The sequence below is a fragment of the Crinia signifera genome, chromosome 1, assembly GCF_055691185.1.
Source record: "Crinia signifera chromosome 1, ASM5569118v1, whole genome shotgun sequence".
In the NCBI taxonomy this organism is placed as follows: domain Eukaryota; kingdom Metazoa; phylum Chordata; class Amphibia; order Anura; family Myobatrachidae; genus Crinia; species Crinia signifera.
In genome coordinates, this window is record NC_139217.1 from 257,061,527 (window position 1) to 257,083,586 (window position 22,060).

At 45.6% G+C, this 22,060-nt stretch overlaps 3 protein-coding genes across 3 annotated transcripts in view; all 3 read left to right on the forward strand.

The window, feature by feature from the left end:
* SIN3B (SIN3 transcription regulator family member B) overlaps window positions 1-22,060 on the forward strand; it is a 51,892-nt gene extending 29,832 nt beyond the window's left edge. The window contains exons 13-20 of the mRNA XM_083180827.1: window positions 2,464-2,647; window positions 3,070-3,670; window positions 6,072-6,241; window positions 6,344-6,517; window positions 7,160-7,252; window positions 9,403-9,497; window positions 20,107-20,311; window positions 21,047-22,060. Of these exons, the coding sequence (XP_083036953.1) occupies window positions 2,464-2,647; window positions 3,070-3,670; window positions 6,072-6,241; window positions 6,344-6,517; window positions 7,160-7,252; window positions 9,403-9,497; window positions 20,107-20,311; window positions 21,047-21,277 (1,753 nt within the window). The 3' untranslated portion in view covers window positions 21,278-22,060. The remainder of the gene's footprint in view (window positions 1-2,463; window positions 2,648-3,069; window positions 3,671-6,071; window positions 6,242-6,343; window positions 6,518-7,159; window positions 7,253-9,402; window positions 9,498-20,106; window positions 20,312-21,046) is intronic.
* Window positions 9,905-11,808, forward strand: LOC146073591 (uncharacterized). The gene is made up of 2 exons (XM_083180856.1): window positions 9,905-10,482; window positions 10,567-11,808. The coding sequence occupies exons 1-2, from the start codon at window positions 10,265-10,267 to the stop codon at window positions 11,264-11,266; spliced, it is 918 nt and encodes a 305-aa protein (XP_083036982.1). The 5' UTR covers window positions 9,905-10,264; the 3' UTR covers window positions 11,267-11,808.
* LOC146073585 (uncharacterized) lies at window positions 11,979-20,100 on the forward strand. The gene is made up of 2 exons (XM_083180842.1): window positions 11,979-15,274; window positions 16,288-20,100. Exon 1 carries the CDS (start codon window positions 12,097-12,099, stop codon window positions 14,731-14,733), a length of 2,637 nt encoding a protein of 878 aa, XP_083036968.1. The 5' UTR covers window positions 11,979-12,096; the 3' UTR covers window positions 14,734-15,274; window positions 16,288-20,100.

A 22,060-nucleotide genomic window follows, 5' to 3' on the forward strand; every position in this document is an offset into this window, starting at 1 on the left:
AAATCTGCCGATCACTGAAATAAATCTGTAATGTGTGGGCAAAGTCAGATAGATTGTAAAATCCATTTATCTGGCCAAAATATCCCTATATCTGAAAATCCATCAATTGTGATTGCTGATGTATGGGGCCCATTATCTTCAAAACCGAGCGTATAGTCTGCTAACCCTGTTACTCTGTCTAAGTACTGCTTGCCTTGACCCTCCTAATTCATAGAAAAGGAATAACTGCTAGTTGCTTCTTGAAGACATTTAGAAATCAATCAGATTCAAATTCATCCGGAAGGATTAACTGTAATAAGGATATACAATAAACTTCCTCCCTATCCTATGGTTTATTTTCTCCTAGAACAGGTTTCACCCTGTTTATATTGTTTTGAGCACAATGTCTATATATCCCTTGGCTTTCAGAATTTTTTAATAGTTACTCTGTCCAAGTCAGGCACACTAATGCCACATAAAGTAATGAGCCATTGTTAATAGAGGGGGAGGAGCCTGTGCTTACAGTTGGGTTTAAAAATAGGCCAGACTAATAGTGCCACTTGCTATACCCACAAGAGCCTCGGGTGCCGCCATAATAAGCAACCATGACATTCTGCCTATTTTTTACTACTAGTTGCCCTCATATCCTATGAAATTTATATTGATGGACTTAGAACCACATTCTAAAGGGATGTTGTAACCACTCCTAGCTGGAGGTTTTCATGGGCAATGTGCATGGCACCCTTGCAATTAGGTTAGCTAAAAGTGGCCTATGTTTGTTTGTACTAAAGGATACATTTGATGCTAACATGGTAAAAACAGCTATTGTCATCCATACGACATACCTCCAAGCTAAAGTCTCTTCTGCGTGATAGCTGTACAATTTATGCCAAGCAGTAGAATCGGCTAGTAACTCATACTGCTGCTAAGATGGAATCCTGGTGCCCATACTTAGTTAAGGGATCCATGAAGCCAGGTGCGGTTTTAAAACCATTTGCTCAAGTCTACTGCCACACACCTGGTTGAGAATTCATGCTGTAGTAGAGAGGAAGGAGTAGAGAAGTTGGTAATTTGGTACTACTGTACTGACTAGATTTACTGATGCCAAAAGCCATGCTGTTTCCACAACCTTGCCTGTCTGACACCAACATAGAAAACTGGATTAATTGCCTGTGAAGGTCCTCTGTATGCTTTTCAAACACAGTTAAGTGGAATCGGACATCACCTTTTTGGAAATCTCCCCTCAAGGTTGTTGCTTGCATCTTCAGTGATCTGCATTGGCTTGTGTACTGAATGTCTTTTGGATGATTTAAATTATGTTTTGAGTTGTGCGCTGCGTTCTACCACCATCGCCTCCTTGGCACAATCCTGTATATGCAGTATGCCAGAGGAGACCAGAGTAATTGTCTATTTCTATAGTTTGTGTACACTTTAAACTTCTATATACCATGTCCCTCTTTAGTGAGGCTCCATGGTCTCCTTATGTATCCATGGTACCGGTTTTAAATGTGGTAATTTAAACACGGAATTGGCATAACAAAATATGTAGCCAATCCCAAGATAACTACTCATGATGCACTATAATGGCAGAGTAAGTGGTCTAGGGCAGTGGTCCCAAACTTTTTGAATCACGGCACCCTAAAGTATCAGAATATTTTTCACGGCACCCCTAGGCCAAAAGTTGGTTACTAATTTCAGGAAAAATATTAAATTCATTATGATTTTAATGTTTTCCTTAGGTCCACTTATGTGGTGAGAAACATGATTCACTTCTGTTTACCCACATATTCTTAATTGGAAGCCACAAGCACTGATTTTGCCTATTTCAATGGCCATAAATAACTTGAATTGGTTCTGAACCACCAACCTGAGGCACCCCTGCAAGTGCTCCAAGGCACCCCAGGGAGCCTAGGCGCACAGTTTGGGAACCACTGGTCTAGGGAGTTCTCTGGAGAGTGAGAATGGGGATGGGAGGAAGCATGCTCACAGCGGCAAAGGGGTTTTAATTAGAGCAGAAATGACACGAATATTTGCCTGCTCAATGGCAAATATGATCTTATGATCTGCTGCAGGAAAAGGGCAAGTACACGCTGATGTTGATGATTATTCGTACGTGCTGCATATGAAGATCCGATCACCTCTCAAAATGTTTACCGCTCTGCATATGTGTAGTAAAATGTAATTTGTGCATGCAGGTTTTTTTTTGTTTAGTCATTTGTGCCCAGTGTGCTAATGACTCATCAGGTAATGTCTGCTACCACAGGATATGTTTGGTGAATATAGGGTTTGACTATAGCTGTGACCACAGTCAGCTGCTTTCACCAATTATTCTAGGTAGACTTGAATTGCCAACACATGAAATGTAACGAAGGTCTTCGTGGGTGACCTCCAACTAAATATTTGGAATGAGTTTGAAGCACTGCTTTTCTGTGCATGTGTGTTTCGTAGGAAGCATTAAATGTTTAATTCCTTCCTGTTGTACAGATTGAAAGCAAAAGAAGAAGAGTGGAGGGAAGCTCAACAAGGATTTAATAAGACTTGGCGGGAACAGTATGAGAGAGCATACCTAAAATCTCTAGACCACCAGGCTGTCAACTTCAAGCAGAATGACACAAAGGCTCTGCGGTCAAAGAGTCTACTGAATGAGATTGAGAGTGTCTATGATGAGGTGAGATGTTCTAGATCAGTGATGGCTAAACTTGACACTCCATCTGTTGTTTAACTACACAGCCCAGCATGCCCTGCTACAGTTTTACTATTTGGCCATGCTAAAACTGATGCAGGGCATGCTGGGATGTGTAGTTCAACAGCTGGAGTGTCAAGGTTAGCCGTCACTGTTCTAGATTGTTTTTTCTATGTTATAACGGATTCCAAAATATTTTTTCATACTAGAGTTTTAGTTACAGGTTCAACTCTGCAACATTAAATGTTAGTTAAAGGACTAGTTAGTTCATTATGTCCAGAATTGAACCCATACGGTCTTTCAATTTCTTATACACTTAAAAAAAATTATTACAAAAGCTCTTTTCTGTTGGAAATTCATATGTTTATAGCAACAGTCTCATTGTCCTTCATTTTCTGCTCTAACAGCACCAGGAACAGCAACCAGAAGGCAGGACGACCACATCCAGTGGACCACACCTCATTTACACATATGAGGACTGGCAGATTCTGGAGGATGCCGCGTCATTAATCACCTACTATGTGAAAAGGCAGCCAGCTATTCAGAAGGAAGACAAAGACACTATCCGGCAAGTCCTACATCAGTTCATCCCCGAGTTGTTTTTCTCCTCCTCCTCTACTTCCTGTCAGTCCTTACTCAGTGCCACTAATGAAGAAACTCCAACAGAAACAGTAACAGAACCTTCTGTAACAGAACTTCCTGAACGCAGGAGAAAGGCTGCAAACCCCCCTGGAGTAACTCCAGAACCAACTACCCCAACCCGCTCACCCCCTGAGCCTCCACCCAAGACAACAGAAGAAATGTACAGCTTATTCTTCACAAATAATAACTGGTATTTCTTCTTTCGGCTGCATCACACACTGTGCTCCCGGCTTCTAAGGATCTATCGCCAGGCACAGATTCAATTGCTGGAATATCGGACTGAGAAAGAGCGGGAAAAATTGTTGTGTGAGGGCAAGAAAGACAAGTCTAATGGACCTGCAATGGAGCTTCGGTTAAAACAGCCCAGTGAGCATTGTTTACATTTTAAATTGCTGCATTTTGAAAGCTGTTTTTTTTTTATTTTGGTTTGTTTTTCCCCCCTTTTTACTGTATTGAAGATAAATTGTATGAAAAGAGCTATAGCATCTAACATGTCTTGTTCAAGATCATTTTTATTTTGTATAACCTTCAGGTGCTAGTATGTTGTGCATAGCAGAATGAATTTATTTAAAGTAGTGTTGATTCTAGCACCCTACACCAGGCTCAACCTGTGCAGTTCCCCTTTCCTGCCTGGGGTGTTGCTATCTGCTCTGGTGCTTCTAGCACACTCTGGTCTGTATCTCAGTGCTGCAGTTCAGACCATAGTGTACTAGAATCGTAAAAGCAGAGAGCGACAAAAGGAACTGCACGGGTTGTGACGGGTGTAGGGTGCTAGAATGAACGCTATATAAGATCTATGGTGGAGTCAGGATTAAGATATGTGGACAAGACAGAAATATCCTAGTACAGTGGTTTTTAAACTCGCTTCTCAGGATCCCACACAGTTCATGTTTACCAGGTCACCGGGCAGGTGCACAGGTGCATTCATTACTCACTGACGCATTTAAAAGATCCACTGGGGGAGCTAATATTTCACTTGATTCTGTGTGGTGAACTGCAAAACATGCACTGTGTGTGTTTGAGAACCTGTGTCCTAGTATAAACCGTTGGGTATAAACCGTTGGGTTTAGGGTGGCCAATCCCGGGATCGGCGGAATCCCGGGATTTGGCCCCCAAAACACCGGGATTGGAGTTTCCAAACCCGGGATTTCGGGATTAGACTGCGCATGCGCAGTCGAATGCCGGGCAGCATCTGAGCCGGTGCTCAGCAGCTGCCCGGCTTCTCCCGTCCCGGGCAGCGCGGCTCTGCGCAGCGTGCCGACGTCAGAGGTCACGCTGCGCAGGTCACATAGGATGTCTCCATGCGGTCTGTGAGGTGTGACTGACCCCGGGCACGAACACCCGCCCAGCCACAGACCAGCCCGCCGGCGCCCAGCAGCGGACCAGCCCGCTCCCCATCATCAACACAGCTCGTCCTCCCACCGGCTCCATCTCCCCTGCTCGCCCACCCACCCAGCTCCCGGCCACACCACGCAGTAAGTAAATATGCGGGGCGGCCGAGGCATGTTTTTTATATTAGGGAAGCCAATCCTGGGAATCCCGGGATTGGGCATTTTTCAATCTTGAATTCGGGATTGAAAAAATGCCCCGGGATTGGCTTCCCCAGTTGGGTTAATGCAAAGAAAGGTCTTCTCTCGGTATCTGCACATAAATAAGCTAGTCCAGATGTTGAGGAATATGTAAGTATACTAGCATTAGCTTTGTGTATTTCATTTACGTAGTCAGCATAGTGTCCCTGTCCGAATTCCTGAGGCCAGCGTAGTCAGCGCCCCTGTCAGTATCAGCGTTGTGTTCCTGCAGCCAGCATAGTCAGTACGTTTGCGGCTAGCCGGAGCTTATGTAATTAGCACAGTCAGTCAGTTGTGTCAGCGCTTATTACATTGTGTGGCACCATTAACAATTTTTAACCTGCCTGAAATGACAGGTGTGAATGTGTTCCTGAAACACCCCCACTATGCACGTCAGCCCAAAGCGTATCGATCGGACACAGTATGCGTCTTCCCGACAATGTGCCATGGATAGTGGGGGTATGAACAGGTCGGTAGGACGCGCACCGCTTCTCCTCGCTGCGCTCGCCACGCTTCGGGCTGGTGTGGATAGTGGGGGTTTGAAATGGAAGCATTTCCCAGGATGTAACATGGAGCACTGGCAAATGCTTCCTTTATTGTGACGCACTTTCGCACCCCCCCCCCCCCACCCCTTTGTGCACGAGAAGCACGCGCTACCAAACCCCTAACCCTGTCCTTCTCCCTGAAGCGGACACGGGCAGGGGTGCCGTACCCTGCCGCAAGAATTACTTAGACGTACAAGCCTTTGAGACGCTTGTGCGTCTCAGGCAGATAGAGCGCCTCTCCACCGGCACCCGCATGAACGCCTCTCCGCCGGCATCCGCCAGCGCATGGGGATCTGGCAGTTACCGGCGCGGTGTGAGATGAGCTCACTAGGCTTGCTGGGGACAGAGCTGCTGCTCCCAGGGACAATAAGGTGACTACACTGCCTGGCGGGGACGCTTCGCTGACTGTGCTAGGCTGCCGTTGGGCTATGCTGACAGCGTAGCGTAAGGTGGCGCCGTGATAATACACAAGTCCCTATTTTTTACTTTTTTTCAGTTTGATGGATAGACGTGTGTTACTTTATCTATATGATTATTTACAATTTGTTTTATTAAAGTAAAAATGTCACGCGTATGAACAATTTGGCCTGACAAGCCCAGTAAATGTCATTTGTTAGTCTCTGTAATATAAACGTGGTGGTGTTGATTTTTCAGGCGAGGTGGAGTTAGAAGAGTATTATCCTGCATTCTTAGACATGGTGAGGAACCTTCTTGTTGGAAATCTAGACCCCACACATTATGAGGACACATTACGGGAAATGTTCACTATACATGCTTACATTGGCTTCACGATGGACAAGCTGATCCAAAACATCACAAGGCAGGTGAGAACACTTCTTCTTCTTTGGTGACTATAGCACTGTATTTTTTCTTTAGGGCCTATCACTTGTGTTCTATCACTGGCCTGTTATATCCCTTTCTCATAGCTCCACCATCTGGTGAGTGACGAGATCTGCTTAAAGGTTGTGGAGCTGTACCTGACTGAGAAAAAGAGGGGAGCAGCAGGAGGAAGTCTGGTCACCCAGTGTGTCCGCACAGCCAAGGAAACCAGTTATCAGTGGAAATCTGAACACTGTATGGCAGATGAGAATTGCTTCAAGGTATTAAAAGGAACATCTGACACTGTCATCAATTACTGGGGACATCAGATAGCATCTTAATGTGAATAAGGCATTGTTCAATCATCTTTAGGTGACTGTGTGCATTTACAGTTACACAATATGTTCTTAAGTGACACCAATGTACACCTGCTGTCTTCTTTTTAGTATCTTTTATTCTTGTGTAATATATTTGATAGCATTGCCTGCAATGGAGAGCAGTCGCAACAAATTTCCAGATGAGAGAACCCCCAACTATAGAGATTTTGTTTGGTGTGATCTGTGTATTTTTAAGACCTCGCAGTGGGTTCACACTACGTTGTGGCCAGCTCATACCCTCCATATGCAAGCTACACCCTCCTGGATCTAAAGGGTTAAAGTCATGCTAATCTTCGGGACAAATATGTATCTATTTTAGCCCCATTTTAATCTCTGCACTATTTTGGTAGCCCACCTCATACCTGCTTTTTGGGTGAAATTGGAACGAAAAGCTTCTTTTTGTCAGTTTCGGTATACAAAAATGTGTTTTGTTAAATGAAACGCACTCAAATACATTCATACAAGCAGTCTCTAGAAAAACATACTTTAGTCTTCTAGAATAATAATGCTCTATGTGCCATTTATTTTATTCTGCTTTTTTTCCAGATGATGTTTCTGCAGAGACAGGGCCAGGTAATAATGACCATTGAACTGCTTGACACAGAAGATGTTCAGACAGAGGATCCCGCTGAAGTGCAGGTGAGAACTTTTTGTCACCGTACCTTTCTAATGAGGTACTGTATAAGCATTTCAAGGATTTAAGAGGTTTTTCAATTGTTCAAAAACCGTACACTAAATCGATGCTGGATATAGATGTGTAGTTCTATTTATAATTCTGAAACAGAAAGCAATAAATGTAAAGGTTGTGAATTATTTATCTTTTCTCCATTTGAAGGACACTATTTTTGAGGTTTGAGGAGCTAGTACTTATAGGTTTAAGGTTCTCTTGTCCTATTTCCTCCTTTCTAAATTATTACGTTTTGAAGGAATAGGTCAGCATTTGGTTAGCTAGTGTTTTGTTTCGTTTTTTTTGGGGGGGGGGGGGGGGTTCCACACGTTGCAATTAATTTTCTATTCAATCCCTATTTGGGATCCAAGCTCACAGTGCAGTGTACATATTCGATTTTGACTATATAGTACAGATCTGTACTATAGTCTTGCCTAAAGCCTATTTTTCTATTCAATTTCAATTCCATTGGGCCGTGCATCAGGATCGAAGGTGGCTGAAAGTCAGTTGATGTCTATTTGATTTCGATTAAATTTTTACTATATAGTCAAAATCAAATTGAAACCTAACCCTAATCGCAATGTGTGTCCGGAGCATTAGTCCTTTTCATAGTTTAATAACTGTTCAGATTGTAGCAGGTAATGAAAAATGTGTGTCCCCCAAGAGGAAGTAGTCTTAAGTAGCGCCCTGCACAGTTTTAAAATGATAGAAATGCACCATGCTCTTATTGGGGCACCACACAGAGGCAAGTTGGTCCCTGCTGCTCCCAACTACGGGCTTTGCTGTGAATAAATGCCATGCGCATGGCATCTGTTCAGTGCAAGGCAGAGCTTGAAGGCAGCTCAGCATCTCTGTAATGGTGCCCACACACGCACCGATCCCGGCGGTGCAATGCTACGTGATGAGGTGCGCGCTCCCACGGCACCTCATCGCACAGTACAAAAAGTATGTGCTGCACATACTTTTTGTACTAGCTTTTTATCGCATCGCATGCACATCGCATGCACAAGGCATACGATGCGATGCTATGTGTGCTAGTTAAGCACAGAACGCACACCGGGATCGATGCGTCTGTGGGCACCTTTAAGGCCCATGCACACACTGGGTAATTTTGAGCTCAAAGGAGCGCACTTTTACTGTTCGAGCTGCTTTCAACTCCAAAGCCGCCCAGTGTGTATAGCTCGTTGATGAGCACTGATGCTGCACTCCCGCATCATTACCGGCCGCCGCTTCTCTTCTGCTGATGTTATGAGCAGATGGGATGGGCAGTTTTCCATAGCATGATGCTATGGACAGCCGTCCACCCCCGTGAAGATTTGAAGTGCGATATTCAGCCCAGCGATTTTTCCCCATCATCGCTGTGCATACATGCTGGGCAAAAATGCCTAGTGTGTAAGCACCTTAAGTGTGACAAGTTCCTGAGGCCAGGGAGCCACACCATCTTGTATGTGACAGTTTCCCAAACTGTGCCATTGCAGTGCAGATGTAACAATATCCATGCTTGAGCCCAGACGGTTAAATCAAATTGACTGTGGTACTAATTAAGTAACCTGTGCTCAAGCATGGATATTATTAAAACCTGGACTGTAATGGCGGAGTTTGGGAAACTTTTACATAAGCGCATGATTAACATTCCCCAGTGAGACTAATTGGGCCTACACACGGGCTGATTTCAGGGCATTCGCAGTGATCTGATTTAATTTGACTAAATCGCTTAGAAAATGCCCCTACATCGCTCTGTGTGTAGGCCCCGCGCATCGCTAGTACAGTGCGATTTAAGATCCAGCATGCTGTATAAATAAAGTTAGATCGTTGGGCAGGGACCAGTGTTCTTACCTGATCTAGCATCGCTTAGATTGCTCAGCAAAATCTCTACGTGTGTAGGCCCCATAAGCCTTAAAAAAGAGATTTGATAAATATAAAATTGAGGATATGCAGAGTCTAGTGTTTTGTCCATCTAAAAAGCTGATTTTTTTTCCCACTTTGCCTTAACCCAGGGCTGTTATAGGCTGTCATGATTTAGAAGTATCGTATTTTGCCTGCAGCTAAAAATGAGATGGGAAATGTTTGTATAGAAGCACAGCATAACAATAACCTTCAGGATCATCCTTCTCTTTTGCAGCACTTATCCAATTACATGGAGCAGTTCATTGCTGCAGAAGGAGAACAGCACAGCCAGAATGAGGGATTTGTATTGAAGCCAGTGCTATTGCAGAGGTAAGTAGGAGAACTACTGCTGTGGGTGTTAGACAAAAACTGTTGTGTAGACATTGGGGTCCATTTTATTTACAACGATACTAGCTACTTTTTTGATAGTTTTTTTTTTTTCCATCCACTAGGGGGGCACATGTACCATGGATATAGATTGAGGTTAGAGTCTGGCTACCAAATGGTTATACCATTTTTGCAGCAGCCCTAGACTTTACCCAGCAGTTCCAGACTATACTCCAACCACAGCAAGCCAGTTTCAGTTTGGTGCCAGCAGGAGCAGGTGCCATTTTGTGGGGGATGCTTTTAAATGGTCCTCTGTAACTTATATTTCCTCTACCTCCCCATGGCAGCATACATATGGGTTACGCCCTCTTGGGTAGATATCTGGAAAGGAACACAAAAAAACAGACACTGCCCCTATATAAGGACCTCCTCCCTTGGGCTCTGTGTCTTTTTTTCCTTTCCGGGTAGATGTGCGTGGCTTACCCTGTGAAGTGGCTGAGAAGAAGGCTGGCTCCCCTGCCGAGTGCAGTAAGGGGTAATGGCGTTTTTGGACCCCCGCTGTCGAGGGCAGTTGGGGCGTCCATCTGCTGGAGTGCCCCGCCGCCAGGAGCGGTTGCGGGTAACGACGCCGGCATCAGCAGCAGGCATGCATACAGAGGGAGAGGCGCACTTCCGTGACGCGGCGCGTGATGACGCAGGGCGTCACGCGTGGTACATAGGAGACGCCTGAGAGCGTCTGAGGTCATCGGAAGGCGTCTCAGAGTGTCTGGATGCCGGTGATCGTGCACAGGACTGTGTCCATACGGAGGTGCAGACAAGCGGAAAGCGTGTGTTTGATACCAGCAGACTGGGGTAAGGTCCCGACAAGCAGCAGCGCTGCTGGGACTTGGTTGTTTTACTTACCTATAACGGAGGTCTCATGTTGTTTCAGTGAGTCTGTGATAAAAATAATAATGGAGGAAGAGAAAAAACAGCCGAGTAAGCCAGGGTAAGCCACATTGAAATAGCGCTGTTTTGGCTAAGGAAAAATTTTTGTTTTATGCATATAACTAAAATAGGGTTTTCTTGCTAGGTCTGATACTGGCAAAGAAAAAGGAGAAGTTAAGGCTAAGCACAAAAGGAAGTGCTCATCCTGTGATAAAATATTACCTGATAAATGCTCAGGTCCTGAATGCAGCAAATGCAGGAGCTCGGTGCAGATGGGATCTATACAGATAACTGATTTAGTGAAATTGCTTAAAACTGAGCTGGCAGACACCTTTATGTCTAAAGATGAGTTTGTCAAGTCCTCAGGGAAGAGGCCTAGGGCAGTGCGGTCTGACTCCGAAGGATCAGAGCCAGGCCCCTCTGGGAAGCCAGAGGAAGAGATGGAAGAAGGAGAAGTATTCCAGGAAAAAGATGGGGTGGAGTTTAACCCTGACTTACTGGAGAACCTACTTTGCTTAGTGCATAAGTCACTCAACATAGAGGACCCTCAGGAGGAGGGTAAGCTGCAGGATCTTTTGTTTAAGGACAAAAAGAGGAAAAATAAAGCCTTTCCATTATCTAAAACGCTACAAGAGGTAGTAGAAGAGGAATGGGGACACCCCGATAAAAAGGTGGCAGTACCCTTAAGAGTATCTAAGATGTACCCCTTTGACCATGAGCAGGTCAAAAAGTGGGATGAGGCACCCAAGGTGGATGCGGCTATAGCACGCATCTCAAGGAAAACGACGCTCCCATTAGAGGATGCGAACATATTAAGGACTCAATGGAAAGAAAAATTGAGATGAGTCTGAGGAAGCAACATACCACAATAGGGGCTTCTATGAAGGCTTCATCAGCAGCAGCAGTAACTACCAGAGTCCTAAGATCATGGTGCCAGGACCTGGAGTCCGACATGCTGGATGGCATTAAGAGGTCAGAACTGCTGAAGGTGGTACAAAACATACAGGTTGCTGTAGAATTTTTATGTGATGCTTCCCTGGATATGGTACGGTTGGCGGCCAGATCTAACGCTACAACTGCGGTAATAAGAAGGGCCTTGTGGCTGAAGCCTTGGGCGGCGGACAGTCAGTCCAAAAACAAACTTATCTCTTTGCCCTTCCAAGGGAGTTACTTGTTTGGGCAACAATTAGACGAAATTATCACTAAAGTATCAGGTGGTAAGTCGGTATGGCTACCGCAAGATAAGGCCGCAAGAAGGGGGTCATTCAATAAATCATCCCGGTACCAGTCCACGGACTTCAGAGAAGCGAAAACATATAGGCCAGGCAGAGGCTTTCGCAGGCCTTGGCTGGGTAACAGATATAATTTTCGTGGACAAAGAGGCAAAGATGGCAGGTTTGCCTTCAGGCAAAACCAGCAATGACGCCAGAGAGAAAGTAGGCGGCAGGCTGATGCAATATCAACAGGCTTGGCATCAGTCAGTACAGGACAAGTGGGTATTGGAAGTAGTCTCATCAGGCTACAAAATAGAATTTGTCACAGTACCAGGAAGCTGGATGGAAGTATCACCTATCCCCAGCAATTCGGAAGAAAGAGCTGCTTTATTCAGCAGCCTACAGACCATGATAGAACAAGGAGTGGTCATAAGAATTCCCAAACAAGACGAAGATCTGGGATGGTTTTCAAGATTCTTTGTCGTGAAAAAACCGTCAGGGGGGTTCAGAACTATATTAGACCTAAGAAGGCTGAATACCTATGTTCATGTGAAACGATTCAGAATGGAGTCAATCAGATCCATCATACCAGATATAGAAAGAGGGATGTTTCTAACAACAATCGATCTAAAGGATGCATACTTACACGTCCCGATATTTCTGGGACACCAAAGGTTTCTCAGGTTTCGCCTAAGACAAATAACATACCAGTTCACATCACTGCCGTTCGGCCTGTCTACATCCCCGAGAACTTTTACAAAAATTCTGGTGGTTCTGGTGGCCAACTTAAGGGTGTTAGGCATTGCAATCTGGCCGTACTTGGACGACCTTTTGATTGCGGCAGATACCAAAGAAATGGCGGAAGCACACACAAGGATAGTGCTAGACTACTTGAGACAACACGGATGGTTAATCAACATCCAAAAAAGTCAGCTAGTACCAACACAAGAGGTGAAGTACCTAGGGGTCATTCTGGATACAAAAGAAATGACTATAAAATTAACAGAAGACAGACGCCTAAAGCTTCTACAGGAGGTAAAAGGGATGTTAAGGAAAAAGGTGGTGTACTCAGAAGACTGCATGAGGGTACTCGGTATCCTGTCGGCCGCATTAGATACGACCAGTTGGGCCAGGTTCCACATCAGGACGCTGCAGAATTGCTTCTTGAGACAGTGGAACGGGGATGCGAAGGACCGAAGACAGAGAATATATCTGTCAAAAGGAGCGATAGAAGATCTGCTCTGGTGGTCAAAAGCACACAGGCTGACCAAGGGGAAGTCATTCGCGACCAGTCCACAAGTAGTGGTGACGACGGACGCCAGCGAGACAGGATGGGGCGCGGTGTGCGAAGAGCAGTCGACACAAGGAGAATGGGACCAGGCTATGGGCCGGCAGCATTCAAACGTAAGAGAGATGCGGGCGGTGTTCTTGGCATGTCAAGAATTTCAAGAGCTAATAAGAGGCAAAGATCTGATAATAAGATCGGACAACCAGTCAGTGGTCATGTACCTGAACAAACAAGGGGGTACAAGGAGCCGGAAACTGATGGCAGAAGTCACGCTTATCCTGAAATGGGCAGAACGTCATGTCAGGAGCATATCTGCAGTGTTCGTGGCAGGAAGAGAAAACGTCAGGGCAGACGCTCTGAGCAGGTACAGGCTAGTCCCAGGAGAGTGGGAGTTGTCAGCAGCGGTGTTTACACAACTGACGAAAGAATGGGGGGTACCAGAAGTGGACCTGATGGCGACGGCAAGCAATGCAAAGGTTCCAAGGTTCATCTCCAGACACTGGGAGCCGACAGCATGGCAGACGGACGCTCTCACGGCGAAGTGGGGAGCGGAGCTGGTGTATGCGTTTCCCCCGTTTACAATCATCCACAGATTCCTGAACAAAGTACAGCGAGAGACTGCCACGGTAATAACAATCCTGCCCTACTGGCCAAGGAGACCTTGGTTTGCCAAACTAGTAAGGATGGCGATAGCGGGGCCATGGTTCCTACCCGACCACGAGGATCTCATCGGGCAGGGTCGGTTTCATCAACGACAGCCAGCAAGCTGGAGCCTGGCGGCTTGGTTACTGAGACCAGGACACTTAGAGGGAAAGGGTTTTCCCAGAAAGTAGTCGACACATTACTGAAAGCAAGGAAGAAGTCGACATCCGTGACTTATTATAGAATATGGAGCAAGTATGTATTCTTCTGTAAAGAAAATAACAAAAACCCTAAGTTAATACCTACCATTCTGGACTTCCTGCAAGCAGGATTAGAGAAAAAGCTGGCGGCAAATTCTTTAAAAGTACAGATTTCGGCCATTGGGGCGATGTTAGATACAAAAATTGCGGACAATAAGTACATCCAGAGGTTCGTTCAGGCGATTAAAAAGATCAGGCCAACCTTCCACAACCCTATGGCCCCGTGGGATCTTAATCTGGTACTTAACGCACTGACGGAGGCTCCATTCGAGCCTATAGAGGAGATATCGCTCAAGTATCTTACGATGAAAGTGGTTTTTCTTATAGCCATTACGTCAGCAAGGAGAGTATCTGAGCTCCAGGCCCTGTGGGTGCAAGAACCATTTTTAAACTTCTTCGAAGACAGGGCAGTGCTGAGGACGAATCCTACATTTTTACCTAAAGTAGTTTCCAGCTTCCATCTCAACCAAGAAATAATCCTTCCTTCATTCTGTGCGAATCCTAAGAATACTAAAGAAGAAAGGCTACACAATCTAGATGTGACGAGGGCCTTAAAAGCTTACATAAGAAGGGTACAGGCTTTTAGGAAATCAAAAAGGCTGTTCGTACTGATGGAAGGCAGGAATAAAGGGCTGGGAGCTACCAAAACTACCATTTCAAGATGGATTAAAGCATGCATCAGTGAAGCATACAAAATTAGGAAAGTGGAAATCCCGGTGGGGCTTAAAGCCCATTCGACCAGGTCCTTGGCAGCATCCTGGGCCGAAAGGGAGTCCACATCAATAGAAGAAGTATGCAGAGCAGCGTGCTGGTCATCTGCACACACGTTTACCAAGCACTACAGGGTAGACGTCACAGCATCCCAAGATGCCAGCATGGGGCGCAAAATATTGAGCGCAGTCGTATGATAGTAATACGTACAAGCTACAGACGGAGGTGGTGAAGTAACCGTATCCTTTCATAATTATGTATGTCCCACCCAGTGAAGTAAAACTGCTTGGGTATACCCATATGTATGCTGCCATGGGGAGGTAGAGGAAAGTACAGATTAGTACCTGTTAATAGGCTTTCCTCTACTCCACCATGGCAGCCGTTTTTCCCGTCCCATTTAAGTATTTAAGTATTATGTTATAAGGAGCTGTTTAATAAGACACAGAGCCCAAGGGAGGAGGTCCTTATATAGGGGCAGTGTCTGTTTTTTTGTGTTCCTTTCCAGATATCTACCCAAGAGGGCGTAACCCATATGTATGCTGCCATGGTGGAGTAGAGGAAAGCCTATTAACAGGTACTAATCTGTACTTTCCGGCATCCTATAGGATGTCCTCACTGCTGCTTCAATGACTCCAGCGCTGGTGGTGTCTGCACCTGCGACTGGGTAAGTGACTTTCACTGCTGGACTCCAGGAGGCACAACACTCCTCTCCCCGAGCCCGCAGCCACAAAGGGACAGGTAAGCAAGGCTCCCTGTTTATAGGAAGCCACATATTTGCATCCATACTCCACCAGTGTGGAGACCACTGACAGTGCTGGTTGTGTCGGATCTGGGGGTTGCTACTCCATAATTTAGACTACCAAGGCACCATGGGAACAGGATTCCGCTTTCAGCAGTTCAGCCATTTGCCATTGGGTCCACACTAGATGTGGAAGCAGGCTCCACCTGTTAGCCTTTCCCCAACAAATAGGCTTGCTCGCTCAGGAGGTTTCATCGCACAGTTACGTTATAAATTATAGCCAATGTCTAGGTTGACCTACTAATTGGGTCGACATAAACAAGGTCGATGTTGACAAAAGGTCGACACAAGCTTATGGTTGCTGTGAGTTTTTCACCTTTTTGTTGTCGTCAACATGAACACTATGAGCCTCACTGTGTGGGGGATTTCCCCAGTGCATTGAATAGGGTGAGCGTTTTTGGTGATCCCCTCCGTTTAACCCCCTCGCCAGCCGCATTGAATACACCCCAGAGTCTACCCAGTGAGGCATACCTCATCACACACTCTTCCCCTTGGGGAGACTTTTTAAAGTGTGCTTACCTCATCACATCTGTAGAGAGTACTTTGGGCTCATGTATTCTTGTATACCTCTGCATAGCTGGTTTGTTGGGCACTATTTGCCCATTTGTTTGGTCGGTGTGCGTAATATATCCATGCCTCTTTGGTAACAGTGATGGAGCCATTCTAAGCACAATCTTCGCAAAATAGCTTTGCAACAGTGTGACCTGAGATCCTCTATAGCCCCACTTATTTTTCTATTTCTGGCGCTTTACCAGTCATGGCACAACCCCATAAAGTACACAAATATTGTGTAATATTGTAATATCTGTTATATAAATTGTGCGGGGGATACTCTTGGATTGCTTTAAAAGGTCTTCCAAGATTAAGGCACCCAGAGAAGTCGATGATGTTAAAACTGAACTGACATATTTTCTTTTCAGGATCCTATTAATAGAAGTGTTCTCTGTCACAGGCCTCTGTGTCCAGTGTTTCACAGCTACTCTACTTGAGGTTCCTTAGGCAATGGCTACCAGTGAGAAACTCGCCGGGGCTGCCAACTCTTGCAGTTAACTAACCAGCTTGCAACCTCCCCTGCTAATAAATATTCAGGTGTGGCCAGATTACCATCATATTTCCTACTCAGGAAGGTTTGCCCTCAAATGACTTTGATGCGCGGTCCCACGTGTCGCCAGCGCCTGACTAGATCTTGACTGCATGCAGTCAAATCTAGTTAGATCACCAGTGTTCTCACCAGATCAACATAACGTGTGTCAGCGATGTGTGGTAAACTAGATCGCTTAGCACGGGGCTGAAATCACCCCGTGTGTATGGGCCTTAATACATGCAGCCACCGTTTCTTCCTCCAGTAGCTCCATGGGACCTGCCCTTAGTTCTTTGGGCACTACAGACGGTACTTGTGTATTATCACAGCGCCCGGTACGTAGTTATCGTAGCGGCGCTGTCAGAATCAACGTAGCGTTCGCACGCTCAGCGTATCTGTCAGATTCAGCGTAGTGTTCCCGCGGCCGCGTAGTCAGTGTCCCTTGCAGATTTTGCTGTGTTCCCACGGCCAGCATATAGTCAGCGTCCCTGTCAGATTCAGCGTACTGTTCCCGCGGCCAGTACTTTGTTAAGTTGGTTTCTTATTATTATTATTAATAACTAAAATCCAGTTACCAGTTAACACATGTCGTCATTACGGTCTCAGATGTATAAGAGGACAGGTGTGAATGTGTTCCTGAAACACCCCCACTATCCACGCCAGCTCAAAGCGTGGCAAGCGGACACGTTACGCGTCCTCCTGACTTATTCATACCCCCACTATCCATGTCGGCGTGGAGTTGATTTTATAAAGTGTGGCAACCCACGAGCACGAAGCGTGGCGAGCGGACGTGGATTACTTCACATGTATTCCACGTCCCCTCGCGGGGCTCAGTGCGCTCGCCATGCTTCAGGGTCAGTGACTTGCTGCGCTCGCCTCACTTTATAAAATGGACAAGTCAGGAGGGCGCTTAACGTGTCCCCTCGCTGGGCTCACTGCGCTCTCCACGCTTCGGGCTGGCGTGGATAGTGGGGGTTTGAAAAGGCATTTGTCAGTATGTAACATGGAGCACTGGCAAATGCCTCCTTTATTGTGCATAATACGCACTTGTGGACACGGGCCGGCGCCCGTATGATCCCCTCTCCCCCATGGACGCCGGGGACAGTGCCGGGCTGCCGCGGAGTCACTATGCTAGGCAGCCATTGGGCTATGCTGAAAACATAGCGTAGCTGGCGCCGTGCTATTACACAAGTACCCTACATACTTTATTTCAGTCTTGGTCACTGTTAACATTGGTTAGCACAAGTAGAGGACTGTATTCTTACTTGCTATTGCGTTGGCCCAACAGGTGCATAACCTGGTTGTATTATTTTGTTGCTCTCCATTTCTACTCTTACATGTGATCAGGGGAGTTCTACAGACAGATTTGGTATTTACCTAAGGTTCCACATTAATAAAGACATTATGGTTCTGGCTCACAATGCTCTGAGCTCTCCCCAGAGATAGACTCTCTGGATTTCTTGAGGGCTTTCCACATTTATGTAGGCAGGGCAAGAGGTCTGTGCAAGTCGGATTCCCTATTGCCTTGTATGCTTTGCGCAAGTTGGTTTGGCTGACTTTCAAACACTTGGCAGAGTAGCTCCACTTGACTTTCCACCACACATGCTCTACTAATAATCTCCCTGCTCAAACTGAGGTGACCAGTCATTCCACCTGACTGGTTGTACCTCCGTAGACAATCCAGCTTGTGGCTTTCACAGAGCAGTTTGTACAGTGGGCACATGGTCTTCTGCCCATGCCTTTCTTCGCTTCTTTATCTTTAGGTGCACCCATACACTTGCAGGCTCAAACCCCCGACCCACCAGCACTGCTGTTAAACTGACCAGATGCGCAAATAATCTCTGCCCGCTGATCGATGATCCGTCAGGGATTGGGGAAAATTAAGCATATTAGAGTCCCAATTCCGGGATCGAGGATTCAGAATTCTTATACATGTTCAATATCTGATCCCCCAGGATGACCGTTGGGTGATTGTCCCAATAACACTGCTGGTGTATGGGCACCATAAACCTTTTGTGATAGATGCACTGAGAAAGGAACACCCAAAGCCCTTAAAGGTGACAGCTTTTGGAAGACCCATGGTACCTGTGGCCCCTAGTGCATGAAAGAAAATAGGATTCATGTTCTTACCTGTTAAATCCTTTACTTTTAGCCTAAATGGGGCACGTATAGCTTGGGACGTCAGTGGTGTAGTGTCTGAAGGGTCTAGTTATAAACGGTCAGCTTTAAACGAATAGCAGCGTTATACCGGCTTTAAACCAAAGGAAACCAGAAGCAACCAACACTGCTTCTAAACAACTGCGTTAAAACCACATAACTCAGGCACATCATGTGGCCTCAATTTACCTTTGCCATGAGAACACCTGGACCAGGCCCACCACCCCTACGGCGGAGAACACCAGGCCTACCACTCATTGTCTGATAATAGTTGCATTAACCATATCATGACGGAGGATGAGGAGGCAAGCGGATGACCCCAGCATCATCAGAACAACGGCTGCGGCCCCCCAACCTCAATGGAAGTAATGGATGCCTCTGGCGTGGCAGACCCTCCCGGCCTTTGTCTAGAGGAGGACAGAGGTGATGAGGGAAGTGGATGATCCCAGCTTGACAGGCGATGAAAAAGTGTCCGTGGCCCCCAGACCCCCTCCTTCCACTTGCTCCTGGGTACAACCTCACGGGGAGCCCCCCACGGAGGTGAGGGCCCAAAACTCCTAAACAAACCTCCAACTCCGGCCTCACTGACTGTCTCTACCCCCTCTCCCTGCACCCTGGCTCCCACCCAGCTACAGCTCCAGCCAGGGCTCTGACATGCTGCCCACCCAAGCCTACTGTCTTATGTCCATCCTGTGGAGGGCTGTAGGGAGATGGACTGTTGAGCCCTTCTGCTGCTGCCAGCGAGCAGCATGATCAAGATGGCGGGGCTAATGGCTGCCTAGGAACTGTGCACTCAGCCATATGTACTCTCGTGTCTCCCCTGTCTCTGCTTATATTGTTACCTACCTGGCTGTTGCGGCGACCAGTGGTGGCACTGGTGGCTGCCTAGGCACTGTGCAGCTCGGCAGGTATTTGTTCCCTGTGTGATTTCTGTACTGTCTTTGCTTATATTGTTACCTACCTGGCTATTGTGGGACCAGTGGCGCCGCTGATGACTGCCTAGGCGCTGTGCAGTTTGGCAGGTATATGTTCCTGTGTCCCACAGGGTACATGTATTGTATACCTGTATGTGTTCATGTATATCTGTACTGTCACTGTTGAACTGTTACCTACTCGGCTGTTGCACAGCAATCCAAACAAATTCCTAGTATATGCAAATATACCTGGCCAATAAAGCTGTTTCTGATATTGCCCACCCTCATGCATCCGGTTCGGCTGAGATTTTTCCTATTTGTACAAGTTTTTGGACAACTCTTGTGTGTTTTTTGCTCTCTGTGTTTGCTGGCCTTTTTGTCTCCCTCTTCTCCTCTTCTGCCATGGCTTGCTATCTTAACTGGCTTTCTGGGGATGTGTTATAGTGGAGGAGAAGTCTGGGGCTGCTGAGAAATTTTTTAAGTTTTGTGACCAACCTATACAGATGGTATTTGTACTCCCTTTGGATTAAAAACAAACTTTGAAAAAAAAAACAACAACCGATAAGAACATAAAATCCTGTGTTTTTGTTTTTATCTTCTTCCATGTCCCCCTCTGTAGGAATATCAGACATTTCCAAAGATGGCAGTGCAGGACAATGCGGATGATGAAAGATGAAGTGAAAAGCTCTTGGAAAAGGCTAATGGGAGTAGAAAGTGCCAGCAATATGGATTGCCGTTTCAGGCTCAATAGTCACAAGATGATGTTTATAGTAAACTCTGAAGATTACATGTACCGCTGGGGAACACTGACAAGAGCCAAAGAGGTGAGCACATTTATAAAGCTACACTAGACGCAAGCATTTTCTTTACTTGAAGAACTACTCAAGGAAAGTCACCTCCCTCCAAACTAATAGAACCTGATGTGATTCAGGAGCTAATTACCCCACATGTGTAGGTAATGATTACTTCTCCAGGCATAAAAGCTTGGAGACTTGGCGTTTTAGAGGGCAGGAACTGTGGGAGGATAGAACTGCAGCACCAGAGTAGTAGGCCCTTGATGGCTAACCTTGACACTCCAACTGTTGTTGAACTACACATCCCAGCATGCCCTACATCAGATTTAGCATGGCCAAATAGCAAAACTGAAGCCGAGCATGCTGGGATGTGTAGTTCAACAACAGCTGGAGTGTCAAGGTTAGCCATCAAGGCAGTAGGCTGTAATATTTATCAGATACACTCCCTACACTGTACATACCTTCTGCTCACAGTTTCAAACTTTATTTTGACAAGCTCCAAAAAAGTCAGTCTCATTAATGCAATGGTTATTAATGCTGAAATTAAAGTAGGGGATGTGATCCCCTTCCACTACTACTAGTGCTAGCTAAAATTTCTGGGCTGCACCTACTTTTACTACTTACGTTATTGTGTATTGTGTTTATGTATGTATAATTGTTACAAAGTGTCGATGGATCTTTAGAGGGTAAAAGTGTTTTGTTTAGTTTTTTTGGTAGATTTTTCCTTTTTCTTTAAAACAAATAATCTTTTTTTCCCAATTTTAGTTCCAGCCAATGGTCTTCCAGAAGCACCATGAGAAGTTTGCTGCCTGGCACAAGAGCTGGTTGCAAGAAAATGTCAGTCCCAGGGCAGCAGAATTGGTACAAGACTGGTTGACTGGTGAAGAAGATGAAGAGATGGTTCCCTGCAAGACCATATGTGAGGTCTCTGAGGTTCATGGGATGACAGTTACCAGATACAGAGTGCAGTACACACGCCGGGCATCATCTCCCTAATATACGCACACTGATTCCCTGTCTGCATTTGCTGCTCAATAACTTTTTTACAGGGCTTTTCTTTTTTGCTGTTGTTCTTAAAGGGGTGCCTGACTGACACTAGACAACGGTTATTACCAGTGCCATTATTGCTCAGTTTTGTACTTTGGACTCCATGAATTAACTTTCACCCTCTGGCACACCACTGCCAAATAAATGGTGAAAAGAGCCTTTAAATGTTCTAGAACACGCACTCTTATTTAATCGCCAAACTCAGCAACCTGTCAGGAGAAGTACAACTGATATTTTGTCTACAAAATTACAAATTAAGCGATCAATTACATTTATTAACTGTTGATGGTAAAAATTACTCTCTGGGCATTTTGATTTGAATCCAAAGTAAATAACGGTTCTGGGAAGATTGCCACCTTTGTATTTAATAAAAAAAAAAAATTTAATGAATTGCTGTCCATTTTAAAGTTGTTTGGTATCAACCAAACTGAAGAAACTCAGATTTCCGTGAGTACCATTTATCAGACCGCCTCTGAAAAGGTTAACTGTGGTTCATGAAATTAAAGCACTTGGAAAAATCTTGGATCTGAACTAGTATTACCTGTTTCCTATAAACCTTTGTTCTGGTCTGGCACTGCCCTCACAGTATTTCAGTCCCAGGATTTCTGAGAATGCATTTTGAACGGTTTGGTTATATGTCTATGGTATTCAATAATGCCACAAATCTATTTTGTTTTGTCTATACTGACCCACATAAAACTTATATTAAATAAATCAAGTGCTGTAAAACGA